We start from the raw sequence: 17,576 nt of genomic DNA on the forward strand, positions 1-17,576 counted from the left end.
GAGCGGATGAACCAGTTCAGCATACAGTACATATATACATGGAAATATCAGTATGAAACTCCCTTTATAGCTCTCCTAAATAAAAGTGGAGGACAGGAAGGTAAAACAGGTCCTGTCTGGGGGTTGGCACCAGTGGGAGGGGAAGGATATAAGGAAAGGGTGTAGGAAGGTAAATATGGTGGAAATATTTCATACTCAAGTATGAAAATGGAAAAATGAGACATGTTGAAACTATTCTAAGAAGGAGAGAGAAAGGAAAATGATGAAGGAGGGTGAATTTAAATAAGATACACTGTAAGCACTTTCGTAAATGTCACAGTTTACTCCCAGTACAATAATATAAATAAATTAATTAAAAAGGAGAAAAGATTGGGAAAAAATAAGTTTTTTTGTTTTGGCATCGATGGGCAGGCTAGTGGTATAGCTCAGTGGTTAAGTGTTTGTCTAGTGTGGGAAGTCTTGGGTTCATCCCCAGCACCCCCCCATAAAGAAGAAAACTGAATCTCAATATAACTGATTTCATTTGCAGTCTTACGTATATTCATATGCATTTTAAAGCATTGTTGAAACTGGGCATGATAGTGCATGCATGTAATCCCGACACTCAGGAGACTGAGGCAAGAGGAGCTTCATGAGTTTGAAGCCAGCTTGTGTTACATAAGGAGACTGAGTGTCAAAAACAAAACAAAACCCCTAGCATTGTGAGTAGGGCTTACAGGTTTCATCAAACTGCCAAAAAGAAGTAGGGCCCATGACAAAAACAAGGTCACGAACACTTGATTGTTGTTAGTTTCTAAGGGATATGGGTTTTGCCTTACATTATTATTAGTATTTGTAGATACAATCACAGGATTTCAGTTCCTCTACCGAAAGTCACTGGGATAGGGGAGTCACACAGGCGTAATACTGATTATTAAAGTTGGGTCATGGTACAGGGCTCATTGTGGAATTCTGTACTTTGGTATAAGTTGAAAATTCACATACTATACTTCCAAGTTTACTATAGTTTAAATCTTGGAAAACTCCCTAAAGCTTGGTCCCCAGCCTGTGGCAGTACTGGGAAGTGATATGGAAGGAAATTACAGCATTGGGCCTGTGCCCTTGAAGCACGTATTGCAACCATGACCCCTTCCTGTCCACCTACCCACCCCGTCCACCTACCCACCCCTTCCCCCATGCCATGAAATGAGCAGCTTCTTCACCAGGAACAACCATGGACTGAAAAATGAGGCCTATGAATTGATTTTATAAGTATTTTGTTACAGCGACCAAAAGTTGACAAACACAGCTTTGAATAAATGTTTAGTCATTATGCTAATAATACTAATAAATGCCTATTTTTGTACATTCTGGGGAGCACTTGGAGACATAGGTTGTATATTTGCCATTTATATAGATAAAGAATAGTATTCTAGTTTTCATTTCTTTAAGAAGGCATTCAGAATCTTTTTGGATACTTTTGTGTTTTCTATCCTATAATTGCTCTTTGTTGACTTTTTTTTAATTTAAACTTTTATTCTTTAGTTAGTGACCTTGGAAATAGATATTCACATCAAGACTTAGAGCTAGGCAGAGACCCAATATGTGGTTTCTTTCTTAACTCATTTGGATACAGAAGCTATAGCAGAATTTTTATTTTTTATTTACTTGCTTTCTGTGTTGTTTCATTTTTTTCTTTCTCCTTTTATTTTTATCATTTTTACATTTACTTACATGTGTGTACATTGTTTGTGCCACCCAACCCTCAGCACCTCCCACTCCCTTCCCACCTCCGGCTTCCAGGCTGTTCCTCGTAGCAGAATTTTTAAATTAGCCAGAACCCTTCCAGATCTGCCCACAGCCCAACCTCTACATCCCGGTCCCAGGCATAAGGGCTGGAAACTGACTTCACTTTATCTCAGGGCCTAGTTTGAGGTCATTCATGGTTCCTTCATGCTTGGGCATTCCTTGGACTCGAGTGTCCCTGGTGCAGAACTTGGCATAAGTAGGAGTCACAATGTCATTTGCCAGTTTTTGTCATTTGTATGAGCATAAACTGATGAGTATTAAACATTTAAACATATAATACACATTTCCCAAAGTTGATTGTCTTTAGCTTTGTGTTTTATGTTTGTAGTAGTTACTAACATAATAATGGTTGGCCAAAATTGTGTGTGTCCCAGTCCATAACCTTTGAATGTAGTATGTAACATAGTTAAAAGAACTTTTCAGGTGTGATTAAGGATATTTATTTATTTACTTATTTAGGCCATACTGGGGTTTGAACTGAGGGCTTCACGCTTGCTTAGGCAGGTACTCTACCCTTGAGCAAGCCCCGTAATTAAGGATTTTGAGTAGGAGAGATTATCTTGGTGGGCCCAATGTAGTTATAAGGGCCCTTATAAGAGGGAGGCAGATGGGTCAGAATGAGAAAAGGAGAGTAATACAGCCACAAGCTGAAGAATGCAGGCAGTTCGTGAAGTTGAAAAAAGCAAGGAATGTGTATTATCCATTACACCCTTCCGAAGACACACAGCCCTGCTGACACTGTGATTTCAGCTCAAGTGATCCATTTTATACTGACCTCCAGAACTGTAAGGTAGTAAATTTGTGTTGTTTTAAGTCACTAACTTTGTGGTAATTTGTTATATAAGCGCTTTGCTGCACAGAAGTTTTTTAACAATTTATAGTTTAAACTTTGAGATAATTGTAGATGCACATTGCAATTGTAAGAAATCTTAGAACTTAGAAATCTGTTATTACATGCTTCCTCCCCAGTGTTAGCATCTGGCAAAATTATAGTACAGTATCATAATCAGGATATTAATGCTGATGCAGTCAAGATACAGAACATTTCCATTGCCACAAGACTGGTACCTTCTGTAGCTTCTGTGGTTTGGATAGGTGTCCCTCAAAGGCCCATGTGTTAAAGAGTAGGTCTCAAGCCCTTGGTGCTACTGGAAGGTGGTGGAGCCTTCAAGAGGTGGGACTTACTGGGAGATCTTTGAGTCGTTATGGGGTGTACCCTCAAAGGGGGGGATTGTAGGATCCCAGGCCCTTCCTCTCTCTTGCTTCTTGGTTGTAAAGTGGGTGGTTTTTGATCCTCCGTATACTCTACCGTAAAAGCACTGGGGCCAACCAGCCATGGACTGACACCTTCAAAACTGTGAGCCATCAAACTAGCAAAAACACTATGTCTTACTATCTCTTATGTTTTCTCTTCAACAAAATCAGAGAACAAGAGGGCAGAAAAAGAATTAAAAAAAAAAAAAACTGTGAGCCAAAATAAACCTCTTCTCTTTACAAGTTGATTATCTCAGGCTTTGTTACAGTAACGAAAAACTGACTAATAGAACAGCCATACCTAATGCCCTCCTGCTCCCATTCTTTCTTTAACCCCTGGTAATTACTAGTCTGGTCACTATTCTATTATTTTGTCATTCAAGAATGTTACATGAGTGGAGTCATATAGTAAGTAACGTTTCATATTGGCCTTTTTCACTCAGCATAAATGCCCTAGAGATTCATTACAGTTTGTTGCATGTAAAAATCTTGATCCTTTTTGGTAGGTGTTTACTACAGTTTATTTAATCACTCATTTGTGGAAAAATACATGGATGGTTTCTAGTTTTGGGCTATTACACATAAACTTGCTGTAAATATTCACACAAAAGTTTTTGTATGAACATAAGTCTTCATTTCTTTGGTATAAATACCAAGAGTACAGTTTTTTGAGAAATTGTCAAACTGTTGTCCAGAGTATCTGTACCATTTTTCATTTTCATTAGCAATTCGTGAGTGATCAGTTTCAACATACTCTTTTCAGCATTTTGGTGCTTTTACTTTTATTTTAGCCATTCAGATAGGTGTATGCAGTGACATCTCAATGAGGTTTTTGTTTGCATTTCCTTAATAGCTAATGATGGATATCTTTTCATGTTCTAAGGCCATCTGTGTATCTTTTTCAGTGAATGGAATGGATCATTGTGTCTTTTGCTCTTTTTCTCATTTGCTTTTCTACTCTTGAGTTTTTCCTTTTGTGGATCTTAATTTTTGTTTAAAGTTTTTGCCTTGCACTTAATCCTGGACATTTTCTCTGGTAAGTTTCAAAGTTTTATATTTTAAGTCTGTGACCCCTTTTGAGATCAGGTCCAGGTACTTTTTTCTTTTTCTTTTTTTCCTATAGTCTAAATGCTTTAGTAGCATTTATCAAGAAGGCTAGTTTTCCTCCATTGGATTGCTTTTGCACCTTTGTCAAAATTCAGTTGGACATATTTTTGTGGGTCTCTTTCTGGATTCTCTCTTCTGTTCTATTAGTCTGTGCATCCATCTCTTTGCCAATAATGCATAATCTTCACTACTATAGCTACTTAAGAATTTCTGAAATTTGGTACCTGCTTCATCTCACTTTAGTCTTACTTCTAAAATATGTGTTGCTTTTCTAGTTATTTTGCCTTTCTATTTAAATTATAGAATAATACTGTCCATATATACAAAAATGTTTACTGTTAATGTTAAGTGCAATAGAACTGTTTGTCGACTTAGAGAAAATTGAAATCTTTACTACTTAGTCTTCCGGTACAGGAACACTTTTATGTAGCTCTTCATTACATTCTGTACTTCTTAACATCAGTTGTTTTCCTGGGTTTTTTCATTTTTGAGTGATTGTTGTTGTTTTTGTGATACTGAGAATCAAACCCACTGTCTCCTGAATGCTAGGCAAGAACTCTGCCACAAACTACATTCCCAGCCCATTTGTACTTTTGTACCCAGTCTTGCTAGGTTGCCTAGTCTGACCTTGAACTTTGGAGCCTCTTGCCTCAGCCTCCCAAGAGGCTGCCATTACAGGTGTGCACCACCACATCTGGCTTGTATTTTTACTATTGGTGTTTATATGTTCCTTATCAGTATGTGGAACTTCAGCTGATTTTTAACATCAGTCTTGAATTCTGTATCCTTGTGTAGTTGAGTGGGGAGGAGGGAGGTTGGCGCAGTGGGGCAGTGTGTGTTTAGTATATGTAAGACCTCTGCGCTTAATCCTCAGCACCACAGAAAAACCAAAACAAAAACACTCCAAACCAGAATTATTTGTTTAGATACACACACCTGTTGCTCCGTCTACTCTGGAGGTTGAAGCAGAAGGATCAATTGAGCCCAGGAGTTTGAGGGCAAACTGGGTAACTCAGTAAGACCCATCTCAGGAAAAGATAAAAATAAAATTTTGGAGGGAAGAGGTTAGTAGTTCAAATGTGACCTAGGTTCAGGAGTGAGATTGGCTTGTAAGTTTTTCTTTCTTCTAAAATAGTTTATATAAATTAAAATGATTTTTTTTCTCTGCGTTTTAGCAGAATTTGCCTGTAAAACTCTGTGTCATGATTCTCATCATGGGAATATTTCTTAATTACTAATTGAAGTTTATTACTTTTGTTATTTTTGTATAAATTTGTGTTTCAGAGTTTTCATGTAAATTGATAGTTATTTATTATATTAGCCTGCCTTTTGAATGTTTGCAGTATCTGTAATTGTGACTCTCTTTTCATTCCTATTATTTGGGTACATTTTTTTCCTTTTTTGCATTGATCAGTGTCCTTTCCCCAGTATGGGAGGGAAATTGAACTCAGGACCTTGTGCTTACTAGGCAAAAGCCCTCTAGACCCTTTTGCTTTAGGTAAAATTTCAGGCAGGCCTCAGAATACAATCCCTCCTATTAACTCGCCCCTCCTCCCATGCTGGGTATTGAACCCAGGGCCTTATGTGTGCTAGGCAAGTGCTCCTCTGTTGCCGAAGATTCTTTTGCTACTTCTCCAAGTGCTTAGGATAGATGCTTAGTCCATTAATTTATTTTTAACTCTTCTTTTTGGAGGAGATAGGAGGGAGGAGGGATTAATTTGAGTGCTGAGCACTCATTCTACTCTACCACTGAGCTACAGTCAGCCGCCCTGTTTTTTTTCCCTTTTTGTTTTTCTAATGTGATTTCTTAAAAGACTCTCTTTTCATAATCAGTCTTTTTGCCACATCCACAAAGTTAGACACAGAATCTTTTTATTTACTACTATAGACTCATGAGGTTTTAGAAGTTTCTAAACATTTTTTAAAAAGCTTTCTTTTTGTTATGGTTGTCAGAGAATACAGTTGTAGGATACCAGTTACATGGAAGTTGTTGAGACTATGGCCTGGTATTTTATCAATTTTGTGTATGTTCTGTATGTATTCTTCTGTTTGGAAATAATGTTCTGTTATGTATTAGATGAAACTAATTAATGTGGTATCAGTTCTTCTATGACTTTACTAGTGTTTTTGATACTTTACTTGTTTTATTACTGAAATAAGTAGGTTAAAAATCATCCTCTGTAATAATGGATTTGTCACTTTCTCCTTATGGTTCTACCAGTCCGTTTATTGTGGGTTTGCTCCCTCTAACTCTGAAAAGGACGAACAAAACAAAAAAAGCAAACAAAATAGTGTTCCAAAGCATGTTATTTGGCACAAGTTTCAATTTTACCTATATATTGTATAGAACTGTATCATTTGTATAATGAACTTTATTTCTAGCAATGGTTTTTGCTTTAAAGTTAGTTTATGTGATACTGATATAGCAACACTAGTTTTTTTTTTAAATTAGTATTTGCCAGGTGTGTTTTTTCCCCATGTTTTCATTTTGAACCTTTCACCATCCTTAGATTTTTAAGTATGTCTTTTTTGAAAAGCATATAGACTACTTAAACTGCTACTTCAACTTTTATAAAAATATTTTCTGTGTGTTACAGTGCTGAAAAATGGCAGAAGAAGTAGTGGTTGTAGCCAAATTTGATTATGTGGCCCAACAAGAACAAGAGCTGGACATCAAGAAGAATGAGAGATTATGGCTTCTGGATGATTCTAAGTCCTGGTGGCGAGTTCGAAATTCCATGAATAAAACAGGTTTTGTCCCTTCTAACTATGTAGAAAGGAAAAACAGTGCTCGGAAAGCATCTATTGTGAAAAACCTGAAGGATACCTTAGGTGAGTTGTTTTTGTATTAAAGGAAAAATTAACTTTCTTTTTAGTGGATTCTGGAGTTTAGATCTTTGTACAAAGTTCTGATAGCAGTGGGCAGAGTAGACTTGGAAAGCCAGGACTGGCATTTCAGTTAGGCACGGTAAGTTCTGTTCAAGGCAGCTGTTCAAGCCAGGAGACCCTCAAAAGTCATAAGTGTTAGAAGTTTGTATAAACCTGGAGCCAAGTTCACAGGTCAAGTAGTGCTAAGGAACACAGCTAACACTGACCTTCAGCAAGAGCTTGTTGAATGGTGATTTAGAGGAAAATTCTGCCTTTAATTGAGGCAGGAAAAAAGTGAGTAATATGCAGAATTGCCTCCTTGGGCATTAGGACAATTTATCTTACATGGCAAATAAGTCGATTTTAATATCTGGTGGCTTAACACTTTGAACTTCTCTTTAAAAAACTAACCATCATTTTATTTTATTTGCAAAGAGTTTTAAACTGTGGGTCATTATTGTATATTAGCACCTGTGGGTCCAATCTCTACTATTTTGTTTTTCTCTTTTTCCCTCCTTAATTCCTCTCCCACCTCTTTCTATATATCTGTCCATCCATCTATCTATCCATCCATTTATCTATCTATCCATCTATCTATCTATCTAGATAGCTATCTATCCTTTTTTTTTTTTTTTTTTTTTGTGGGGCTGGGGTTTGAACTCAGGGCATTCCAGTGTTTGAGCCACACATTCAAAGCAGGCACTCTACTGTTTGAGCCACATCTCCAGTCCATTTTGCCCTGGTTATTTTGGAGATGTGGTTTTGTGAACTGTTTGATTGGGCCGACCTTGAAGTGTGATCCTCCTGATCTTAGCCTTCCAAGTGGCTGGGATTATAGGTATGAGCCACTGCTGCATCAGGCTGTTTTTAAACTTTTTGCTGGCTAGAGACAGTGGAGCCTGCTTTACCCTAGTCTTGGCTAAGCTGGCAGGAAGGAAGTATGCACGGGTGAAGACTGTCTCTACCTTTTTTTTCTTCTTAATTCTCCTTAGCTAACAGGAAGGAATTGGGAGGGACAGGAATTAATTTTTGTGTTCAGACAGATGTGCTGTTGCTTAATTTTCTTTGTATGTAGAAGAGAAGAAAAATTTCTTCTTACAAAGACAACTTGGGACAATGATAGCATGATTGGCAATATGAAATATTATTTTAACTTTGAACTTAGAGTTTTTGTTTCTTATTCAAGATTATTTTAATTATCAGCAATAGACAAATGTTTTATGTTTTTAATCATCATAAGACAGCAAAAACTAAAATACAGTACAATTCAGAGTTAGAGCTCCACAGAGTATTGGAATATCACCTTCTGAACTGAAGACATTGCCAGCGTGCTAAAGGCAATTTAATAGATATAGTTACCATGACATTTAACTGCCCAGATAACTTTTTATATCTAAGTTTTAGGAAATCTCTGTTAACTTTATTACAGTATTGCAGTTATTGCTATCTATATTCCATGGTGTTTTGAAATAATGTTTTAACCTATAGTAATATAAGTCTATCTAGCTTTTGCATCTGACAGGCTTCTCCTTTTCTCAGAATTTCTGCACCCCTTTTTGGGAGCTTAAATATCCCATTTAATTGATGGGTTTGTTTCATAATGATTGTGTTAGTAGAGACATTGTTTGGAAATTAACAAGGAAAAGGAGGAAACAAAGGAAAGGAAGAATGCAGGAATATATTTTTAATTATTAAAAGCATATTTGCTCTAATGTTTCATCCAAAATAAGTCTTAATTACAAGGTCATGTTTTTGGCCATCATGAGTTACTTGTTTTACAGGTTCTTGCGTAGTTTAGAGGAAAGAAGTTTTGGAAAGAGAGGCCGCTGGAAAACTTTCTATTGTGAGGGTGTGGGCCGGGTCACATGGTTGGGGTGTGGGATGTGTCAGTGTTGCAGAGTAGACCAGGAAGCTCGCTAAGTATCCTGAGTTGTGTGAGCGAGCTCACAGAAGAGAACACAGACTTGTTCAGAATGGATTGGTTAAACATCTTTAAAGATTTTTTCAGTAAGTTACTGTGTTTAGTAAGTCAGTTTTCTTGTTGTAGTTTTTGAATTAGATTTCTCACTCTTAGGAATTTAAATGGAAACTCTGTGTAGAATACTTAGGTGGTACTTCATGTTTATGTATACAAGGTGAAGGATTGATATTTCAAATGCTGTTGGTTTTGACTTGTAAGTAATTTTAAAATGTTTTAGTATGAATGTTTAAATAGCAAATGGGGAAAGGATATAGACATTTTGGATTTGAATAGTTAATTCTAATTCAGAAACTTTCAACTTAACATAGACATTTAAAGTGAATTAAATCAATTATAAACATTAAAAACGTTTTAAGAAAAAGGATTAAGTGAACAGATTCCTTTATTCTTGACCTTTGGATTAAAAGTGATAATGTTTTGCAAAGTTTTACCTAGATTTTGTAGGAACAGTTTAAAAATAATGTAATAAAGGCACTAATAAAATACTGATTTACAAGAGCCTAATCTATAAGTGCTGAGAGCCTTGATTTGATCTCCTCGAATATTTGTTTGGTATTTCTTTAAAAAGGAACACAGGAATACTATAGAAGTCCCTTATACACAAGGAGCCCAAGGAAACAAAGAGAGATCTGATGAGTCTAAGGAAAAGGGCAAAATAGCAAAGGAGTGAGCATTTTGTTGAAAAAGAATGTTGTGATATGAGGACTCATTTGTTTCTTCAGTTCACTTTGGTAGCTAAGTGAATAATTCTGGAATATGTCTCATAACTTCTCTTTACTTTTATACTTTTTTTGAGAATTATTAAGTTCTTAGATCTTTGTATTTCCAATTTGGTGGTTAAGTTTTTGGTGGGACTGGGGTTTGAACTCAGGGCTTCACACTCTACCACTTGAGCAACACCTCCAGTCCATTTTTCCTCTGGTTATTTTGAGAACTATTTTCTTAGGCTGGTCTCAAACCATGATCCTCCTGATCTCAACCTCCCAAGTAGCCAGGATTACAGGTGTGAGCCAAAGCCACCAGCTAATTTTCTTTTTAAAGAATTTATTCGTCAATATGCTCATCAGCATATTGTTATTGAGAGCCTACTGCAAGCCAGACAAAAATCATAGAATGAAAAACTAATATTAACTCTCATAGAACTCATATTCTGGTGGGGAGTTAGATGATGGCTGTTATTTATTAATAATGAGGCAGTGGATTTTGTATCTAGATGGATCATAAGTGATACTGATCATAAATCAACCAGAAATAGTATAAAAATATATGGTATCATTGATACAGTGACTCAATACATAACATCTTATCAATACAATGATAAAATTTTTTCCTCTACTGAATCTTAACAAGTTAATGGTTAATTTTAAATTCATTTGTAGTCCAAGGGCCCAGATTTGAGATGTGTAATCAGAATATTTCTTTTCCTCAATCTCTGCAGCACCCCTGATTTATACTTGTTTTGTCAGGCAGCTTGTCAGAGTAGAAACAGGCTGTTTATTCACCTGCTTTCTAAAAGGACTTAAAAAGTTGAGGGAAAAGGTATAGGCTCCTTGTGTGGTAGACAGAATATACTTGATAATGAAAATTGCACAGTGTTTTAGATAAAACAATAATAATAATAATCAGCAATTTGCTTCATATAGATAAACATAAAACTTAATGTAAAGAATGCCATATATTTGTATTTAGAATTACTTAGTTCTGCTCACAAATAAACCATGTACTAGCCTTGTGGCATAAGATATATAACTAAATTTTCCTAATTTCCTGTGCTTTCTTTGTAGAAGAGAGAGTTGAGTAGGACTTGATGAGCCTGGAATGTACCTTCCAACTCTAAAATCCTTACAGTTCCGGTAAACAATTAAGTGGTCTCATGTGTGTCATAGGAATGGGGGAAATGGATGGGAGAGAAACTGGTTTTGAAGAAGTTGGGACATAAGAACAGAGTAATGATAGTTCACTGAGGAATTGGAAGAAGTAGCAGCGCTTTCTTGGAATCAATTTTATTGAACATTTACTCAGTGATTTAAATGAAGATAAAATGTTATGCTTAATAAACTAAAGAAGACCTGATGTTGGAAGCAATAACTAATAAAAGAAACTGAAAAGATTGATAAGAACCTAGCCTGGTAGCATAAAAATCTCATAGTCCATGGTGGCATTGAGTCAAGTCTTAGAGGTGTTCAAGTAAGGCTCCCTTATATGTGTGCTGGCCAGTGAAAACATGACAGTTTATTCTGGGATAAACTGGGATAGCTTCCTATTCATATTCTCATTCTCATTTTCTCTCTCTGAGCCTTACGTGTTCTAGGCAAGCACTCTACTGCTGAACTACAACCCAGCCCTTATTTCCTACCACTAGCACTACTAGGATTTAAATTCAATGGAGATAGGGTCTCAGGAACTATTTGCCAAGGTTGCCAACTATTTGTCAAATCTCAATCCTCTTGATCTCAGCCTCCCAGATAGCTAGGATTACAGGTGTGAGCCACTGGTGCCTGGATGAACCTTGGTTGTTTTGAGACAGGGTCTGACCATGCAGTTCATGCTCGTCTTGAACTCCCTATGTAGCCCAGACTGATGTGGAATTTGCAGTCCTCTGCCTCTACCTCCTGAGTCTTGGGATTATTTGTCCCAAGTCACCCCACCCGGCTTGGGATAGATGTACATTAACCATGATATTGAGAAACTCCAATGTTCCCAGTACTGGCATCCAGTATATCAAGGATTTGGAAACCAGGTTATATAAGGAGAAGTTATTGGTACAAAGATTTGCCTTGGGAAGAGGAGAGCTATTACACAAAAATGGAATGTTTCAGTTCTTAAAAACTTTTGAGGATCTTACAATGCATTGTCTGGTTAAGAAGCATTGCTGTAGGAACAGAGAAGTAAGACCAGTAGTAATACTGAGAGAAGAATGGAAGTTATACTAACAATTTTTTTAGAGCTAATGGTAAAAAAAAATTAAAAGACTGTCTCATTTGCATACCTTCTCTGTGCTTCAAACTTAGCATTTCCTGTCAAACCCTAGCTATGTCCAGCTATGTAATGCAATAATAAAGGTTTAAGTAATTTTGAAAAGTAAAATGCCAGAAGCACTAGGAGGTAGGGAATAATAACTACCCTTGATTGAGTGCCTGTTTTGTGTGGTGCACTGTGCTTATGATGTAGGTACTTACACACCACCATTTCACAAACAATGAAGCTGGGGTTTAAAGAAGATTAAATAACTTGCGCAATAGCACACAGGAAGAAAATGTAAACTTAGGTCTCTTTTGTCTAAGTTTTCAAAGAGGACCCTTATGACTAAAGAGGAGAGAAATGACAAGAGTCAAAGGAGCAGTGAAGTAGAGGATTTGCTGCAAAAAAAAGGACTGATTAAGGCCAGGAGGATAGTGGTGAACTAGCTTCCAAATCAGGAAGTGCCATGATCTGAATGCTTGTGTCCCCCTCATTTATTTTTGTTTTTATTTTTTTAAAGAGAGATGGGGTCTCACTATGATTCCCAGACTATTGTCAAATTTGTGGGCTCCGGCAGTCCTCCTCCCTCAGCCTCCTGAGTGGCTGGCACTACAGACACATGCTACTGGGCCGGGCTTTCACTTCCAGAATTTTAGCTTGGAACTCAATCACCAGTGTGATTAGGTCATGAGGGCAGAGCCTTCACAAACAGGATTAGCACCCTAAGAAAGCAGGCCCACGGGAGCTTGTTTGTCCCTTCTGCTGTGTGAAGACTCAGTAAGAAATAGGACTTTACCAGGCATAGTCTGCTAATGCCACGAACTGGGAGAAGTAAATTTCTATCATTTGTAAGCTAGTTCGTGGTATTTTTGTTACAGCAGCCTGAACAAACTAAGACAAGAATTTAGAAAGGATAATATATTGCTCTGAGGGAGCCCCATTGTGAAAGGACCTAATTGTTCTCTGACCATAATTGAAAAAGAAAGAGCTGTTAATACTTTTTTTGTACTGGGGTGCGAACTCTGGGCCTGTGCTTGCTAGGCAAGTACTCTGCCACTTGAACCACCCTCAACAATTCTTTTTGCTTTTAGTTTGTCAGATGGGTCTCTTGCTATTGCCTGGGGCTGGCCTCAGTTCATTCCTCTTTCTCCACCTCTCATATAGCTGGGATTACAGGTATGAACCATGATGCCCAGCTTGTTATTTGAGATAGGGTCTCACTTTTTTGCCCAGACTGGCCTTAGAGTACTATTCTCCTATATCTGCCTCCTCAGTAGCTGGGATTATAGATATGTGCTGCCACATTTGGCTTCTAGTACTTTTTGTTTGTGTAATTTTGTAAAAGTACTTTTGTGTCTCATTGAAGATTGGAACATCCATCTTCTAGCAGTAGAAATAAAGGCCAATAAATACCCTTCTCAAAGAACTGCAAGCGGGGGAATAATAGAGCTTGCCAGTTATGTGTGTATTTGTTCACATGATGCAGAAAGATTAATGGAACGTGGTACAATGCAGAGAATTCCTGGCACAAAGGAACAGTGTGTGAACTCTTTGGGGAGAGAGGGAGATGTTTAACTGGACTAAGTTTTGAAGAACGAGAAGTGTTATGTTCACCTCAATCCCTTTGTGTGCATCTCTGCCTTCATTTTCATTATTCCTTTCTGGCTTTGGGTTTGTTGTTTTCTTTTTCCAAGTTCCTTAAGTCATAAATTTAAGTTGTTGATTTGAGGTGATTCTTTTTAATGTAAGTTTTTAGGGACATGCATTTTTCTGTGAACACAGCTTTTACTGCACCCCATGGGTTTTTGTATGCCATTTCCAATTTGTTTGTCTCAAAGTATTTTCTAATCTCATCTGTAATTTTCTTCTTTGAGCCACTAGTTGTTTAAAAAAAATGTAGTGATTAACTTCAGCCAGGCGCTTGGAGCAGGAGGATAACAAGCTTGAGGATTGCATAGTGATTTGAAGTCCATCCTGGTGAGATCCTGAGTGCTTCTGCACGCTCTCTCTCGCTCGCTCTCGCTCTCTCTCTCTCTCTCTCTCTCTCTCTCACACACACACACACACACACACACACACGCGCACACATCATTAATTTCTAATATTTATGAACTTTCTATTTTCCTTTGTGTTAACGATTTCTAGGTTCATTCAGTTGTCAGTGTGTGATATGAATTTCAGATTTACTAAGAATTGTTTTGTGGCCTAACATAGAGTCTTCTTTGCAGAATGTCCCATATGTACGTGCTGCTGTTTGGTGGCATGTTCTAGATGTCTCTGTTGGGGCTAGTTGGTTTGTAGGATTGCCCAAGTCCTCTATTTCCTTAAAATTGTTTGCTTCGTTTTATCTATTACTGAAAGTGGGACATTGATGTCTTCAATTATATTGTAGAACTGTTTGTTTCTCCTTTTAATTTTGCTGGCTTTTGCCTTAATGTCCTAGGGCTCTATTGTTAGGTGTGTATATACTTGTAATTGTCCTATGTTTTGGTTTGACTCTTTTATTAATATATAATGTTCTTTGTTTCTTATGACCTTTGTCTTAAAGTCTGCATTATGTCATATTTCAATGGCCATCCCAGCTCTTTTGGTTATCATTTTCATAGAATGTCATTTTCCATCCTTTCACTTTAAAACCTGTTTTCATCTTGGATCTAAAGTGAGTGCCTTGTTTATAGCATAAAGTTGGGTTTTTTTTTTTTTTTAAATAACCTATTCTGCCAATCTTTCAGATGGCCAGTTTAATTCATTTCTAATTTAGAGTAATTGCTGGTGAGAAAGGACTTACTTTGCTATTTGTTTCCTATATCGCTTATACCTTTTCCTCCTCATAATCCCTTTGTTTTTACCTTCTTTTGTGGTTACCCATCTTCTTTCTTTGTATATTTTTTAGTTTTTCCTTAGGTTCCCTGGGGGTTAGGTTTAATATCGTAAGCTTTTAACGATCAAGGTTGAATTAGTACTAGCTTAGCTCACACAAGATACATAACTTTGATCCCTCATAGTCCCATCTCTATACATTACATTCTCAGGCATTGTGTGCCCTAGGCCGGATGACCACTTCACACATTAATATTTCAGTCATGCAGGAATAAAAGAGGGCTCACAAACAGAAGTGCAACATTTCTGACTTTTATGCTTACCTCTGTAGCTGTCTTTACTTTTGTTCTTTATTTCTTCATCTGATGTCATATTTCTGTCTGGTGTGAATGCTTTTCAGCCCAGAAAACTCCCTGTAGAATGTTTTTATAGCTCAGGTCTAATAGTGATAAATTCATTTAGCTTTTGTTTATCTCAGAATGTCTTATTTTATTTCTCTAAACTCTTTTATAAAGTTTTTGTATTCTTAGTCACACTGAAGTTGTTTTTACTTGCTTAGTAGTCACCTAGTATTTTAACATTGTTTCCTTAAATACCTAAAGCCAAACTAAGGAGGAGGAGGAGAAAAAGCCTTCCCATTTTTGCAGACTGGCTATAGGCAGGGGCACTCTTTTAACACTTAGCCAAGCCATTTACAGTTCTGCATTAGACTTCACTATTGTGTGATCAGACCTCGTAGGCCAGCCAGAGGTGAAAACCTCTGGGTTTTTCTAGCCTTTCTTGAGCATGTGTCTAGCCCTTTCTTGATTCCCCAGTATACACAGCAGCTTTTCAAAATCCCTAATTCACATGTATAGCCTTTCCCATCATCACCTCTCTTAAGTCTGTCTGTGTCCCAATTGTTGTCCTTACCCCAGGCTGCAGCATCAGTCAGATGACTTTGGTAAAGCTGCCCAGAAAGACACCCTAGCCTGGGGAATGCTCCAAGTCAGGTGAACCCATGTATGCCATTGTGCCGGTTCTTCAGGGAACTGCCAAACAAATTGAAACCTGTAATCACAATTCTTTAAGCATAAGTTCTGTGTTGCTTCTTTCGGTATTAGAGTGCACATTGCTGTCCTCACAGCCATGGCTGACGGGGTGTGAGAGATGGTGGACAGACAGCTCACAATGCCATGGCACTATCTATACCACAAGAACAGTAGCTTTCTTTACCAAAACTTGCTCTAGTTTTTATAAGTTAAAAAAAGAAAAAAGGGATTCCAGTTATGCAGAAGTTGATTCTGACAGTATTTATGAGCTCATTAATTGATTTTAGAGGAAGCATCGCACTTCCTCATCTGCAATTTTTGATGTCACCAGTGATGTGGACTTTTTTTTTTTTATTTTTTAGAATCATAGTACCGTTAGCCAGAATTAAGAAAACTGGGGCAGGGTGCCAGTGGCTCATGCCTGTAATCCTAGCTACTCAGGAGGCAGAGATCAGGAGGATCGCGGTTTGAAGCCAGCCTGAGCACATAATTCCATGAGACCCTATCTCAAAAAAAGTCCATCACAAAGAAAGGCTGGTGAAGGCACTGAGTTCAAACCCCAGTACTGCAAAAAAGAAAACTGGGAAGAAAGAAAGCCAATCGATGGGTATAGGAGAGATTATTTTTCTTTGGTCCTGAGGTGCTGATGATACAATTTGCAGGAGTGGTAACAATCACAATTCCAGTGTTTGAATTCTAGAAAGAGCAAGAGATTAGATCTACAACAAAATCTGAGAACTTTCTACAGAGAAGTTAAAATGAAAGTGTATGATTTCCTGAAGTAGAAGAAAAGGCCAACTGTGGCATCTTGATTAACTTTCAACCAAGGAATCATTTGTTCATTTTATTTAGTAGTTTCTACTACTGAACAGTTCCTTCCCTTAAAGTAAAGTAAGTACGGCTAAGCACTGGAGAGAAGAGAGAGTAAGGTCCAGTTTTCTCCTTAGGAAGTGCACTTTGACGTTAAAGAAAACAGACAACTAGACAAGCAGAGTGCAACCTTATAATAACAAGGTTTAGAGGAACCCAGACAGAGACATGCAAGAATATGTAAATAGTTCAGGAGGGAAAACAAGAGACTCTCAAGGACAGCAGAAGAAGAAAACAGAACGAGTGGTCTGTGATCTTGGTTGCCGCATGAAGAAATTAAGAAGCTAACAACTCTAAAAGGTAGTAATTTGGCAGTGAGGATGTACAGCAGATACTTAGAAACTGCTTTTGCTAAAAAGCATTGACTCTGCACTTGGCCTACAAGGTACCTAAATCAGGGTGTAACCCTGACATCTCTGCCTTCATTTTATGTCTGTCTCTTCTACTTTGGGTCAGACTCCTGCTCAGCCCTGCATGTAGGTGTGCTAATGATTCAAGGAGTGTTTACCTAAAACCTGAAGACACCTAGATCCATCTCATCTCTGGTCAAGTCTTAAGGCACAAAGATAAGTGTAATTGAGGTTTCACTGTCAGCTTTTACAGTATCCTATTTCAGACCCATGAAAAAGGCAGCTGGAAGTATCTAGTCATTGTGTTAAACCTGCAATCACCTTGGATCCCAGGAACATTAAAGTCTCACAGACAAATCACCCCATGGGGAGATTACTTTCTAAATGGGAGAAATTACCCATGAGAGAAAATGAGACTGCCCCTTTCCATCAGAAGTTGTCATTTCTTGAGAACCTGATTGTCCCCTCAAAAGATAAAGACTTCTTAAGAGGTGTCTTACAGAACCAAGGCTGAGATAACAAGTAGACCACAGTAGGATCAACACT

At 37.6% G+C, this 17,576-nt stretch overlaps 1 protein-coding gene across 4 annotated transcripts in view; it reads left to right on the forward strand.

Annotated features, from left to right (window-relative positions):
- Positions 1–17,576, forward strand: part of Nck1 (NCK adaptor protein 1) — a 63,460-nt gene that overhangs the window by 39,822 nt on the left and 6,062 nt on the right. For 3 of the 4 annotated variants that reach the window (XM_074059925.1, XM_020185251.2, XM_074059926.1), the window contains one exon: positions 6,747–6,981. In XM_074059925.1, coding sequence (XP_073916026.1) covers positions 6,756–6,981 — 226 coding nt within the window. In that variant the 5' untranslated portion in view covers positions 6,747–6,755. Of the gene's footprint in view, positions 1–6,746; positions 6,982–8,527; positions 9,025–17,576 lie in introns of those variants that run through there. The other variant, XM_074059927.1, reaches the window with a different exon arrangement.

This window comes from Castor canadensis, chromosome 17 (assembly GCF_047511655.1).
Source record: "Castor canadensis chromosome 17, mCasCan1.hap1v2, whole genome shotgun sequence".
Classification (NCBI taxonomy): Eukaryota; Metazoa; Chordata; class Mammalia; order Rodentia; family Castoridae; genus Castor; species Castor canadensis.